This window comes from Podarcis raffonei, chromosome 7, assembly GCF_027172205.1.
Source record: "Podarcis raffonei isolate rPodRaf1 chromosome 7, rPodRaf1.pri, whole genome shotgun sequence".
NCBI lineage: Eukaryota > Metazoa > Chordata > Lepidosauria > Squamata > Lacertidae > Podarcis > Podarcis raffonei.
Window position 1 is genome coordinate 22,310,542 of NC_070608.1, and position 14,722 is coordinate 22,325,263.

A 14,722-nucleotide genomic window follows, 5' to 3' on the forward strand; every position below is an offset into this window, starting at 1 on the left:
ATGTAGAAGCCTGCTTAGATGATGTGTCACCTTAGCCAGATTGGGACAGAAGTCTTCAGTCCAGAAAACCTATCTATTGCCTTGGAAATCTCACTAAAAATCCACTGAAATCCACAGGACTGTTTCCATTCACTGTATTCTCACCTCATTAATCTATTTCAAGATCCCTTTGTAAGCAATATTTGACAAAAGTGTTCTTGTGATTATCTACTTGATTCCATGTAAGAATTCCCAAAGCACAAATTAGGACAATAACAAAAATGATACAAATTGCTTATGCAAACCACCTAACTAAATAAATCATGTTACAGATGCTGTATTACTGAGGTGGGAAAACTCAAGTGAGATTTCAACTGCTCGTTTCCCCCTCCCCAAAAGATACAATATTACATTGTGAAACTTATCGCATTTCAACAAGAAATCAAATAAACAGTGTAACAGTGTAAATAAATCCATGCGTTGGTGAAAACTTCAAGAAGTACTTAAGATGTGCAAGAAAAATGTGGAAGTTTTCTGCAATAAACAATAAAAAAGATTGTTTTGGATCTTGCTAGCTCCATTGATAGCTTATCATCTCATAAGCATCTTACTCTCCAATACCTGAAGGCATTGACCCCATTGCACTTCAAAACCTGGGTGGATGAACTTCTGGACCTGGAAACCAAAAAACAAATAATATTTCGTAGATGTGATGCTAGGACTAAATGCAATGATATCTGGTCTGAATTCTAAGAACTCTTTGAGTCCTGATTTCCTCACCCACATTTATTGGCGTCTCTTCTAGTTCCCCTTCCCTCCCCCTCCCTATATTTGCCAAGTTTTCATCATAGCTTTGGAGGGAAGGATATCTGGGGAGGTGTTTACTGCCGTAGGTCCTTTACATACAATCTTTCAATAAACAACAAATAAAATGATTATTTAGCATACCAAAGTTATTTATTTTAAAACATATTATATAGAACTACAGCATTCACTGGGACTTCTGAAGACATTTACTCATTGGCCAGGATCTAAAGAGCTTCTTTGTTGTCAGGCAACTGCCATCGGAACTAGAGGAGGAGGCGAGGCTCCACAGCGATGCTGGAGAGGGGCCAAGCAGGGAGAGAGGCAGGTCTCCTGTTGGGGAAGAAAATCAGCGCAACACCAGGGATAGAGGGGGGCCAATGGGGGAAGCAGAGAGCAGGCTCCGGGACTCTTCACTGGACACCAGCGGGGAGAGCACAGGTCCTCCGCTACCCACGCCCTCCCTGCGCAGAAGACTTCCGCGCAGGGAGAGTAGGAGGAGACTGGGCGTCAAACAACTTTTATGTTGGAAAAGGTTTAAGAAACGCCCACTGACGGATTCTGCCAGCGACTGAAGAGCCACGGAGTGGATGGCTGTCCAGCGAGAAATGGTTTAACCAGCCAACCTAGCCCAGAGCGGCGGCAACTTACGCACAAGCAACCCCTAAAGCCATTACATTTGTGGATGCCCAAACACAGCGGGGAATTAATTGACTTCCCCAATTTAAGCAACAAGGAAGTCCCATGCCATTTTGCAACTTCCTTTTGAAATGCCCCTTAGTTTCAAAAGAAGTTTAACATGTGGCTAAAGAATCTGCTACTTGAGGAAACACAAGTTCAAAGCCCCATTTGGTGAGGAGAATAGGACCAGATGAACATTTTTCACATCCATGCCTAATATATGCACATTTCTTTATTACTCTGAAATGAAATTCTTTAGTGGTTCAGAAATCCACCACCTCATGAGTAGAACTGGATCCTTTGTTTGGTTCAGTGTTTTAAAACTAAGTATTAAAAGTTCTGCAATTTAGTGTTTTAAACTGATTGAATCTTAAACTTAACATGCATCAAAATGACATAGTGGTTTTAATATTATAATTAGCTTTGGGCTAAATATTTTACTAACGATGAAATTGTAACATCTAGTGCAAATAACATGTTTTATTTCACTTTGACTTCAGATGTTTTTACAACTGATAGCTGGGCTTGAGTTTTTTAGGGCCCCACAAGACTTGGCTTCTTTTGCTGTTATCCCTCTGGACATATTATTACCATTAGTTGTTACTAAACACCAACTATAATACAAAATGCTTTCCTAAAGTATTAAATACTTTAAATAGCAAAGTAGTTAAAATGCAACACACTTGCCATTTCAGACAGAAAATGGGATGATCCAGATAAAATAACTGGATCATATGCAGAATTACTATTTTTGTCTCATTAATCAAGCAAATAAAAAATCAAGATATCAAGATATCAAACTGGACCGCAACTAATACTAGCTAAGTGACTCAAATTTACACTTTTAAGAATCACAATCACATTCTAAAGTTTATAAATCTATGGATGGTGATATTCTGCTTAAAAGCCCGGATATTAAAAATCTGATATACTAGACCCTTTTTAAAAAATAAACCTAGTTGTTTGTCATAAATAATTTAAAGCTCAATTTACTTTTTAAAAGTTTCTTAATACTCCCCATAAAACCAATAATGTAAAAATTTAAAAGTCCATGTATTATTTCATTCTTTACCTTCTGATCAGCCACTGCACATCTGGAAAGTCAGGAGCATCAAGTTCCCGAGAATGCATCAATTTCTGTGCAGCCTACTGCTTCATTTAATCCTTGTAGCTTTGAGGAAACCATGTGAAATGTCACTTCAATTTAGGAGCCCAGATTTCCAAACAATTTCTTCATAAACCTTTCCTCACCTCCAAATACAAAATATAATGCATCTGGGAGAGGAAAGGTAAACTATATAAAATAGAACTAAAAATTATTTGGGCCTAAATGCTGACCCAGTAGAGAAGCTGTGGAGAGCAGGAGAGAAGGGTTACAGTTTAATGCTGTTACTATGTGCTGTATATAGCTGGAGGTCAAGTAAGAATTTACCCTATAAGGAGGATTATGGTACTTAGCTGATTAGTGCCTTGCTACAATAGTATTGCCTGCAAAAAGGACATCACTAGGCATTTTTAAACTGTTCAAAATGGTCTAATTCTAATGTTATATCAAAATATTTTAATATGTTTACACTCTTGCACTGAAACAGGTTTAAAATCCCTACTGGTGAAAGAGCTGAAAAACATTTTTTAAAGCTTCTTTTCTGAATAATCTATGGCACACTGAACTTATTTTTCCAAGTTAGAAGATATGGGTAAATAGAATTTAGGGGGATTTTTATGGAGATGAGCATGAAAGGCAGTAAACCTTCATATAAGGTAAAGCAAAACAAATGAATGTATGGCCTATGCTCTGGGCCTAAAAAAATTAAAATATCCACACCTTATCAACCTCAAATATCCAACCTTCCCACACTTGTTTTAAAAATTAAGGAGGATGTAGTGCAAAGACAAAGTGGAATAAAGGAAAACACTACACTTTGCTTATGCTTTTATGATGACCCCAAAGCAATTCTCACATGAAACATTTGCTTTAGGGGAACTGATCCTATTTATTTCTTATTTCCATATGTGTGGTGGTAGCCACCATATAGAAGGAACCATATTCAAAATACCACACTGATATTTAGTAATACGCCTATGGATACCACACCAGAGAAAAGCGGCCATGTGTTAGAAGTTTCTAAAAATAGTGTGTGGACAAAATCAGATTGTGACCATGCTTCTGTCTGTATGGCACTACCAACAAGAGAGACAGGAATAAGCCAAACAATCAAGTGTTGAAGGTGCTCCTAACAATAACTTAAGAGTTCTCTTCAATATTAGGCTCAGCCCTAGTTGCTTTTCTAGGCAGGACTAAAACTTGTGCCACTAGCAGCCCATGGTGTGGGGTGGAGACATCATCCTGAAACATGTGCTGCTGAAACTCACCTGGATGAGCTGGTGTGGGACAGGGTGGTGGCAAGATCAGGGCTGCCCCACCCCAGTACAGATAAACTGCCATGATGCTGGTTTTAAGACGGCAGCTCCATGGCTCCCATCCACCTGCTATTGACTGCTATTGACTACTATTGACCAGCACAATGGAGTACAAATGTCTGATGGCAGTGAAAGCTGCTGAGAGGCTCAGCAGAACTAACAGATATACACTCCCCTATAAACTCTGCTGAGAGACTCAGCAGAACTAATAAATATACACAGGCAAGCATAGGTCAACCAAGATGATCTAGACAGTCTCAGTCCCAAAACTGGGCTGGAATCTGGAAACTGGACAAAAAATGTTTCACTAATACACAAATGGGACCGGTAACAAAATGTTGCCAGTGCCACAGGAGTATTTTCTGTTCAGAGTCCAACCACTTCATTCCTTCTCTAGGTCTTGGCATGGCCCCATCCCAACAGTCAGCATTCCATGTCCACTGCTTGGTCCTCATTGGGCAGTGTGAAGTGGAACCTGTCATTGACACACATTGTTGTGAATATCTGCAGGAAACTTCCCCAGCAATCAAGGTCAGGCTAGAGGGCACACCTTCTCTCGCAATGTGCAGAGATGAAACAGAAACACTGAGACAGAGGTGGGGCTTGAAGTGGGGAGAAAAGAAGAGGACAGTTGAAGATATGGCTGTAGGAAAAGCCCTGCTGTGTTTTGTCCACATACAGACAAGGATGCAGCAGACAACCCAATGCTGACAGGCTAAGTAGAAGATTGGCAACCTCATTCTCTAGGAAGCCAAAGGGAAGGATACAAAGATGATGAAAGAAGCAATACCACAGCCTGTGTTAATTCTGTACAGAAGCCAGACTAGGAGAAGGGGGGCTAGAATCTAAGCACAGTTGGATAGAGCTGCCCATATGAATTCTGAGAACGAAGAGCTCTCCAGGTCTATTCTGCATAAAGAGTGGCCCAGCATTCTGAAGAACCTCAATGTGGATAGAGGAGAGACCACACCACTGTAAAGTGTTACAGGCAGGTGGGGGCGTTTCCCCATTTAAGGAGTTTTTCCTTAAAATAAATATGCTTCTGTAAATCTTGAGATTCACTTGACCATTCTGATATCTTTCTCTTGCATGGTACCATTGTAGCTACATAAGAAACACTACTCAATAAACTGAGATCACTACTAGCATATGATAATACCCAATTATAGATGTGCTGCCATCAGATGCTTCAGCATCTCAACCAAAAATATTATTCAGAATGAATAAATAATTTTTTTAAAAAAAAGAAAGAATGGAGGAGTTGGGTGAGAGCTCCTTTAACATATATCGCCCTCTTGCCCCCCGGTCCCATAAGAAAATCCGTATAACATCCATCATTTTAGAAATTCTTCCTCCAGAATCTTTAACCAAGATGGCAAAAGTACAGAGCATTGGCTTCTGACTGCCAAGGACCTTCTCCACTTCCTCAGGCTGAACAAATTCATAACATAACAGGCACTTCCTGGGCATCCACAGACTGAAATGCTTCATGATTACTTTAGCCATTGTCCCTGTTTTTCAACATTGTACCAAGCTTCATAGAAATCCATGAAGTCAACAGGCAGGAGATCACCCTTAGAAGCAACTGTGTTAGCTAACTGACTCATTTCCACATTATAGAAGTCAACCAGGATTTTGACAGAATTGCCAGTCCCCGTAATAAAGAACTCACCCATCCCAAAGGCTCTCAGTAATCCATCCAGATAGCCAAGATCCAATCATATGAATAGGCCCCCAACCCACTGGGAGTCCTAGAGAATATAAATCCTATCAGGTCTATGTTTCTTTGATGAAAGAATTACATTAAAGTCCTTGACTCACGGATTACCACCATCCAGCCAAAAGAGATAGAAAGTCAGAAATACACCTTGCAGCATGGATGGGATGGAAATCAGTTCTTCCAGATGCTTCTAGATTGCTGGCCATCCTGGCTGGGGCTGATAGAAGTCAGGCATCCAACAACTTTATACTGTAAATGGCCTTGTGATCTTTGGATGTAGGGCAGTATATAAATGTAATTAACAACAACAACAAATTGAAACAGACCCATTGCAAACATGGTGACCGTGAAATCGTGAGCAATTTTAACCAAAGGGGCCTTGATTATTGTTCTTTATTTTATTAATTTATATATCACATATGCCAAAATGGTCACTACAATCACCCAAAACAACCAACACTGGGAAATCCATTGCTATACCATGTGAGAGGACTTGTGCATTCATGCTGTTTGTGTACTTTTGGGGGACATGGGCCAGCCATTGTTAAATGCATAAATGATACTGGACTACATGATCCCTTGGCCTAAATTCAATGTAACAGAGTGTGGGCATGGGTGTGTAAAAAAAGTCCTTCTAGGCTTAATCCTAAATTCAATTTCATTGCCAGTAAATGATCAAAGTTTATGATGGCTAACAAACACCCTACCCACTCTGAAATGTGATCTTATACTGCCTCTGTTCTGACTTCATATTGAAATTATCTAGCTGCTTCTATTGAGTGGAGTTTCTTGAATCCCAATTCTATGCAACCTCCACAAAAGTTAGTCCCATTCAGTTCAATACATTTAATCCAAAATAAGTGTGCATAAAATTGAAGTTCTAATTAATTATCCCCTCAAGCATCAAATTAAGCAAGTGATGCTTAGATTAAAATTTACAGAATGTGAAATTTTTGCTTACTGAACATTTTGGGGGATATGAATGAAATGAAAACAAAAGATGAATTATGCATTTTGACTTTCTTGTATTTTAATTATGACAGCAGTAGTGTAAGGACGGTGGTGGTGACTTTCTTTCTCCTTTGAATTTTCAGAACCCAGGAGATCAGGGTTAGATGAGGCTTGACTACAAAATGAAAACTAATTATAAAAGATATGGACACTTAAAGGGGGCCTGCTGATCAAATATTTGTTAACTAGTTGAAAAAGAATACCTAAGTATTCACTTCTTGGCTTCACATAAAAGAGCCTCTGGCAGTCTTGCTAAACAAGGAAGTCATGTCAGCTTTGAGACTGGTAGTAGGAGGTCTGCGAGACTGAATAGAAAAGAAGATGGAGGAGGTGATGAAACATGCTTATTTATCATATAAATACTACAGCCAACTTGAAGTTTCTTAAATATTTTTCAAAATATTTCAAAACATAAAACACTTTAAACTAATAGATTCAAGGTTACAATCCACAAAACGAACACTGAGATGTGCTGCTAGTTCTTTAGTATCTAACACTAGATGAAAGGCATGACACTGCATCTATGAACAGCACCAGTGTAGTGGCATCATTGATCTCCCGCTAAAGCAAAGGATAAGAAGATATGAATTTTGAGCATGTGCTGCTGCTAAGCAACCCAGTTGAGAAGTAAAATCCACATCTTCTCCCTCTGAGTCTTTTCTCCCTAGGTCTCCATGGAGCCTTAAAAGCAGCCATTAGATTGTGCGGGGTGGAGGCAGGATCTAGAGATGAACAGGCCCTGGAATCTACAGAACAGCCAGTTGCTGATTGCAAGTCTTTATATTAAGGCGGTTTCCTACTACTGTCAATTGACGTCGGAGTCCAGCTGTCAGGTGTCAGAACACACAAATAACCAGAAATAACTCAAACACTAACTTGGAGGGAAAGCAGCTGGCTGAGTGAGTAGAGCAGTATGAAATCTGGGCACTGTCATTGAACTAAAGTCCAGCAACTGGGGACAAGACTCTGGCCCTGGGCCTCAGACAAGCTCTGCATGGGCCTGCTTGTTGCAATCCTGCCTTTTGACCTTTGTGTGGTAATAACCCAGATGTCAGTTCCCTACTCCATACCACTGTCTCACCTGCTTCCTCCAGGCTCCCATGCGCTCATCTTTGCCAGGGCAGGAGCACCCTGGGAGAGGACAAGTGAGCAAGTTCCTACCTTCCTCTGCAAAGGTGCAGAGAGCAAAAATACCATCCCTGCAATTAAGCTGGGCTACCAAGTTCCTTTGGAGAGTGCCTATGGAAGGCAATCCTGTCCTCCTTTCTGGCTTCAAGCTGAGGTTTTTTCTGCCAATGTGATCCTCCAGTGTTCCAACTACCTTGGCAGTGCAGTGTAACTGAGAAACAATCTCTCAACCCTTGTCCAAGATCCAACATTGGAACAGAAGATGAGGTTATCCTCATGGCCAAGAACAAGATCCCATTAAGTATGTGGGGTCCGATAAATCAGGTGTTTGGCTGACTACTAAGGCCAGTAAATATTTGTAGTAAATTACAAATTACAAGAGGCACAATCTTGTGTTGCTTTTCATTAGATTGTTTCAAATATGTTATTTTAAAAACTCAAATAAAGTTATCTTTATCATTAATATCTACAGGTTGTGGACATATTCTTACATAAGTATGCCTACGGAGAACAATGATTAAATTACTAAATGCAGAATTAACTATTGTGCTGATAACTTTTATATTAATAACTAATGTTTACTTACTTGGACTGAATATATGTACAATGACCGCTCCCCACATTAAATGGGGGGGCGCCTTTTGCATGGTCAGCCCTCTGGATCCCAGTGCGGCTCCCCATAATACGGGCTGGCTTCGCCCTCCCCAGGCTGGATACCTGGAGGTCTCCGCCTACCTCAGCCAATCGCCCAATCCTGCCTGGGGAGGCATTGCCAGGGGATCGGCCAGGTAGGTGGAGGGACCGCCCTGCCCACACAACGGAAGGTGAATCTTACCTGTGAAGCGTCAGTTGGCTCCAGAGCTTACTTACTAATTTGGGAAGAATATATGTACAAAAAGAATGCATTCTCTGTTTACCCTGAAACTTGACATTTGAGATACATATTTTAAGACCTACCTATTTTTGTGATTGTAATTTGTTTTAAAGTCTTTTAATGCTGTATTTTAAATTGTTGTAACCCACCCTGGGGCCTTAGGGTAAAGCAAGGATAATATAAGAACAACAACAACAACTTTCAAATATTTTGGATGGAGTTTGAAAGTATGCAAGAAAAGCTCACTTAAAATATATATCCATAATAAGACTTCAACATTAAGATACAGAAAGAGAAAATGGACATGCAATTGGAAAAAGGAACCTGCATGTGTTTTCTTTTTTCCTCTGCTGTTACATATGCCAAAGTGGTGAAAGGAAAAGGTTTTCACTTTAGAATATAGCTTTTGCTAGCTGCTTTTCATGCTTTAAGCTTGGCCTCTGTGTTAAAGACCAGCCCTACTGATGACTCAACCAGCTCAAATGCACAGGCATATGTCAAATGCCATTTTGTAACAGTGAAAGACAGTTATTTCTATAGATACTCTCATGTCTCCTGCTCTGGGAGAAATACGAGTATCCTCAAAATTAATCATAAAACATCAATACTGACTTAGCTTACAATGTCAGAAGAGTTGTTCAATTCGGATATCATATTTTCTCATCCCAGTCCCGTTCCCCTGTCTTGTGAGGATTGCGCCCCTCCCCTCCCCATGTTCATGTTCTATAACCAGTTTACTACTGCAGTTTAATCAGAGCTGACTTTGTCAGAATAGAGTTGGAGGGATCCATCTTGAGGGAAGTGGATAACAGTAACCTCTAATTGGTTTTCTGTTGCTGGGGTTAATGGCATTTCAGGGGGCAGGTTTAGATGGGGAAAACAGTGCAGAGGATAGAATTAAACTCCTCCCACAAAACACAGCTGCTCCAATAAAATTCAGGGCTCCACATGGCAGCTTTGAAACTAAAATTAAAATGTCATGAGATCTAATCAAAGATCTCACATGTCACATGTAGTTTGGTCCTACTGCTGATGTTTAAACATGGCAACTGGAAAAGCAAGCATATTATTGTGAGGCAGGGAATTTCATTAGAAGGGGCCATTTTGATTTTATTTTGATTATGTATTTTCTTGATTTTATATTGTGATTTTATCCTGTAAACTGCCCTGAAACCTTTGGGTATAGGGCAGTAAGTAAGTAAGTAAATGGTAAAGGAGACAGGCAACAGATGATGAATTTTGAGGCTTAACAAGGAGAGTGCCAATAGACCAAAGACAAATGAGTATTAAAAAGGGGGAATGGGTGCATAGAAAAAAGGAGCAAGGCTGTGAAATGGCCATTTACTATTGGCTGCTTCATCAGTATCAGATGGAACATGGCTGCACTTCAAGGTACATCAGTTAATGGGGAAGATCATATTTTGTTCAGGAGTTTGGGGGCAGAGAATCATTTCTGGTTACCAGTAAATTTACATTTATGCTAAGGTTCTACGTGGGCCAATCGGAATGTATGGTTGCATTTTTATGTTTAAAACCCAATGGCTTGGGATAATCTTCAAACATATTTCTAAAGAATTGTTGCTTCACAGAAGATGGATTAGGAGATATCGCTGGGAAAATAATGAAAGAACAGCTTTTCACATAAATCCCAAATTTCTGGGAAGATAAAGTTGGACAAAAGGTTATGCTATGTTTGATACAATGCAATACATAATGCCTGTGAAAATAATGTTGTTGGTGATGAGATCTGTCTAGCCTACGCAACAAAATTTGATAGATCTTTTACATAAAGTTGCAACTATGCAAATTTATACTTGAACAGTCTCAGTGACCTGTACCACCTGGACCATGAAGAGAGAGAATCTCCTGGGTGATTTGCAAACTTTCATATTCATACAACTTCCACTTAAAATATGGAATTGTAAGAAGTGAAATATTTTGTACCCATCTAATGCTAAACTTCTGCATTAGTGGGAGAAATCAGCTATGTGGTTATTTCCCCTGCCAAACAATTCTCTTTGGAGTAGCTACACACTGAAATATATGGCATTCTCATTCCCATTGATTGAACAGCACTTTGCTGTGTGACCACACTATTAACTCATATTTTAAGGGTAGCTTTTCCATTGCAAAATGTCATCTTTAGTTTCAGATGGCATTTGTATTAAATCTGCATAACAGTTTTTGAAATCAGCAATGCTTCAATAGCTTATAAATAACTAATAACACACTTAAAGCACAATGAAACCTGAATAATGCCTTTCTTGATCAGTAATTATAAAAAGCACTTTGTTCCCCAGCAGAGCTGAACTGAATACCATATATGAATTTTAATTTTGCACATTGTTGCTGTTGATTGAAAATTCTATTCAACCATCCAAGCATTCAAAATATGTGTTAAGTAAAGATCATCATGCAATTTGCTTGAGCTTTTCGTCCTTCACAGTGAAGATTGTCAGGTGAATATTTTTTCTCTATGAAAATAAGCTAATACTAAAAGAGAGAAATCCAATGAACATTGACATACATCTATAAACCATGTTTTTACATGCAAAAATGTTTCTTTTGCCATAGATAAATGTACACTTTATCAAGCACAGTAATGGCTCTACAATATTTTTTTAGTTATATAACTGATTCCCTATCCCACTAGTATTGCAAACAATTTATGACACCTATGCATCATCATATGCATGGCTAATGATCTCAGTTCTCCAAGAGTCTGTCCATACATAGCCAAATGGTACATCCAACATAAGAGGGGAGCATCAGCAGGCTTGATTTGAAATAGTTAAAAAAGGAGCTGTATCAGCACCTCCACTGTCCCTTGCACTCCTCTGTTGAGGAAGCCAGAGTAGCCTGCATGCCTCACCTGGCCACCCAGAGCAGGGTGGGAATTTGAATATGTGCAGCATTCACCTTCTGAAATTCTTCCCCCTAAATAGGCAAATGAGTCCTGTCCCATTTGAGTTCCAATTTGGACTTCCTGGATTAAACTATGGATTAATGGTTTTAGAAGTGGGAGAATATCCAGTTTTTCACACATTTTCAAATATTTCCATTCCTTCCTACTTCCTTCCAAGTGAAGACAATAATTTCTCTTACTAATCCGGAGGGTTTGGGAAGGGTACTCACTGTGTGAGGAAACCTTGCAATGGGTCTGCCCTAAAACCAGGAAGCAGCAGAAGTCAGGAGAACTTGTATTCAATGGAGAACAACTGATTAACAACTTGACATGGCAGGTAAGACTTACTGCACAGACAAGACTAAACTTCCAGCTAGTTGCCACGGAGGAACACCCAGAGAGAGGAGGGGAGTTTGTTGCAGCCTAAGTATGTTTTTTATAGAGACAAGTCATATTCACTATAGATCATAGTTCAAAATGATTGCACTCTAACAAAACTACAGAGAATACACACACCAAGTTTATCAAGATCTGATACTTATTTTAATAGAACCATCTTCCTTCTGTATGTGCAGTCTTTCTCAGTGATCCATATTTCACTGAGGATTAAAAAAGACCCTTTCTCTTCCAGGAAGCATACTGAATGGAGGCAGTGTTTGCTATATGTCTGATAACTGCAATACTTTTCCTCTGAAGTAAAATTAGGCACACTTCACTTTTATACTTCCCCAAAAAAACTTTACTTTGAATGAAACTGAGAGTACATATTACTTGCCCTAAAACCTAGAGCAATTAGTCAGACACAACAGGCAGCCTAGTTCAAAGGCAGGCAAGAGTGCAGTTTCTCTGTGCTGGAAATTATGGCATGATCCAATCACACCCAGTGCAGGAATAGGACAGAAGTACACATCAACAATGGAAGCTGATTGGAAGGAGCCAAGGGCAGAACAATGAATTATGCACAGATGTATTGGAAAGTCTCTTTTGCAGCTGAGCTCACATCAGCCTTACTTATTTAATTAACGTATTTCTTGTAGCACAATAGCTGTCCTCTAGCACACCTGCATGTTCCAATACAGAGTTCTGTAATTAATACAGTATTATAAAGAAGTACTTCATCCATCCATTATCATACCCCACAACTTTATACAGGAAATATCTTGTGCAGCAGGACAAAGAATATCTAAAATTCCTCTGCTTTGCCACATACTTCAGGTTTGAAAACACAGGAGGAGGAGGAAGGAGTTGCATGGCAGGAAATATATGGTAGGTTCCCATGAAGTTTAAATAAAGAGGAGTGAGAACTAAGTGTTTGCTGCAGTGCTGATTACACCAACCCCACAATACAGCAAGTGAAACACAGGCTACCATCTAAGGGAAATGAAATTAAAAATGTTTGTGAGACTGTAAAAGGAAAAATGCAAAAAAGGGGGAGGTGCAAAGAGACAGAGCTGAATACAGGGCTCTATTTACATCTTATCTTTTGGAGCAAAACTTGACACGTTTACCAAGGTAATGGGTAAAGGCATTTGTATGGGGAAATTGGTGGGCATGGGAGGCAGTTAATTATTCTCCTCCTCCCGCCTTTTCCTTTCAGTAGGTTACCTGGAGGCCAGCTGAGGGAAAACAGGTTAAACATTACTGGAAAGGGCTTTAAAAATGGTTTGTTTATAAATATTTGTAAACCAACCTAGGATCTCATTTGATAAAGGGTAGCTTAAAAATAACATTAGTATTCAAATAAATTTATGGGAGACAATCAATGGCTAAGCAACCCACAGTTGACATTTCTCTGGAAATGATCTGCATTAGCACTGCAAAGCAGACATGGGATTAGGAACAATAGAAGGCAATGTGTAGTTCCATCCCAATTTCAACCTTGCCAGAGAAGCAGCAACAAGGTTTAACACCTCCCCAATTCTCAATGCCTGATTCACAAGCACCATATTACAGTGGTACCTTCGGTTACATACACTTCAGGTTACAGACTCCGCTATCCCAGAAATAGTACCTCGGGTTAAGAACTTTGCTTCAGGATGAGAACAGAAATCGTGCTCCGGCGACGCGGCAGCAGCAGGAGGCCCCATTAGCTAAAGTGGTGCTTCAGGTTAAGAACAGTTTCAGGTTAAGAACGGACCTCCGGAACGAATTAAGTACTTAACCCAAGGTACCACTGTATTTATCTACTATGTGCAAAACAGATTCCTTTGCTTTGTAACTGCCTTCAGAAGTGACTATGGCCAGATCTTGAATATCTTCCCAAAACAAGTGCAGAAACCTTGATATCTGATCAGTATCTAGATAATTTCTGCTTGTTTGTGATATGCCAATGCCATTAGCTCTTAATTAGATGAATTCAACTTCTTGAAACTGGGCAGTTCCATGCTACACACTAATTAAGTCTGTATCACTACCAGAAATTCTGAGACCCATCATATTCCTGCCTACAACTTAGCTCTATTTCTGCCTCAGTTTCACTACTTGGCTCTCACCCAGCACAGCTATTGACTCTGTCTCTGGATTATCTCTGACTTCCTGATTCTGACCCTGCTTGACTCTTGTCCTGGCTTGTGACTGCTGCTACATATTTCCGTAACCCCTGACTCATTGGCTCTGAGCCCTACTCCTGTGCCAGGTGGTAGCTGGAGTTCAATTACCACTGCTCCTAAAGGAGGCTTTCTATGGCCTTGACAGCTTGTCTCACTGTGTTCCATCAAGCAAGGTTTTGAAAGAATAAAAGAAAAGTCAGTCAGTAGAGCCAGCAAAGAATACATACCAACATAGCTCAATGCTGATTTAAAACCAAAAGAGCAGAGATACAAAAGAGATCTGTGTGAAAGAAAATTTTCCATTTGTTTAAGCTAGCCTGGATTCTTAAGGCCCACAACTACCGTTTGCAGTAAACCGTCTTTTCATTACAAAAATGTTTTAAGAATGCACTTCCTTTTCCATTATATCTTTTTGCCATGATGCAGCAAAGTGAAACAGCAGCAGAAGCTCCATCCCTTCAGAGTGCTGTTACTGCCTTAGTATTATGTTGCATTTGTCTGTTGTGATAAAATTTGAGTCTACTGGCAATACAATTTATAAATGAAAATAAGATATGGAGGAAATAAAATATTTAAAAAATTCACAGGTGTGGGGACATAAAGATCAACAGTTAGGTGTTTTTTTACAACTATCAAAACCAACTCCTCTT

General features: G+C 39.6%; 1 protein-coding gene across 8 annotated transcripts in view; it reads right to left on the minus strand.

Moving 5' to 3' along the window:
* Positions 1-14,722, minus strand: part of RIMS2 (regulating synaptic membrane exocytosis 2) — a 345,902-nt gene that overhangs the window by 202,413 nt on the left and 128,767 nt on the right. The window contains exon 7 of one of the 8 annotated variants that reach the window (XM_053395473.1): positions 3,450-3,454. The exons of the other annotated variants lie outside the window; for them this stretch is intronic. Coding sequence (XP_053251448.1) covers positions 3,450-3,454 — 5 coding nt within the window. The remainder of the gene's footprint in view (positions 1-3,449; positions 3,455-14,722) is intronic. 8 annotated transcript variants of the gene reach the window in all.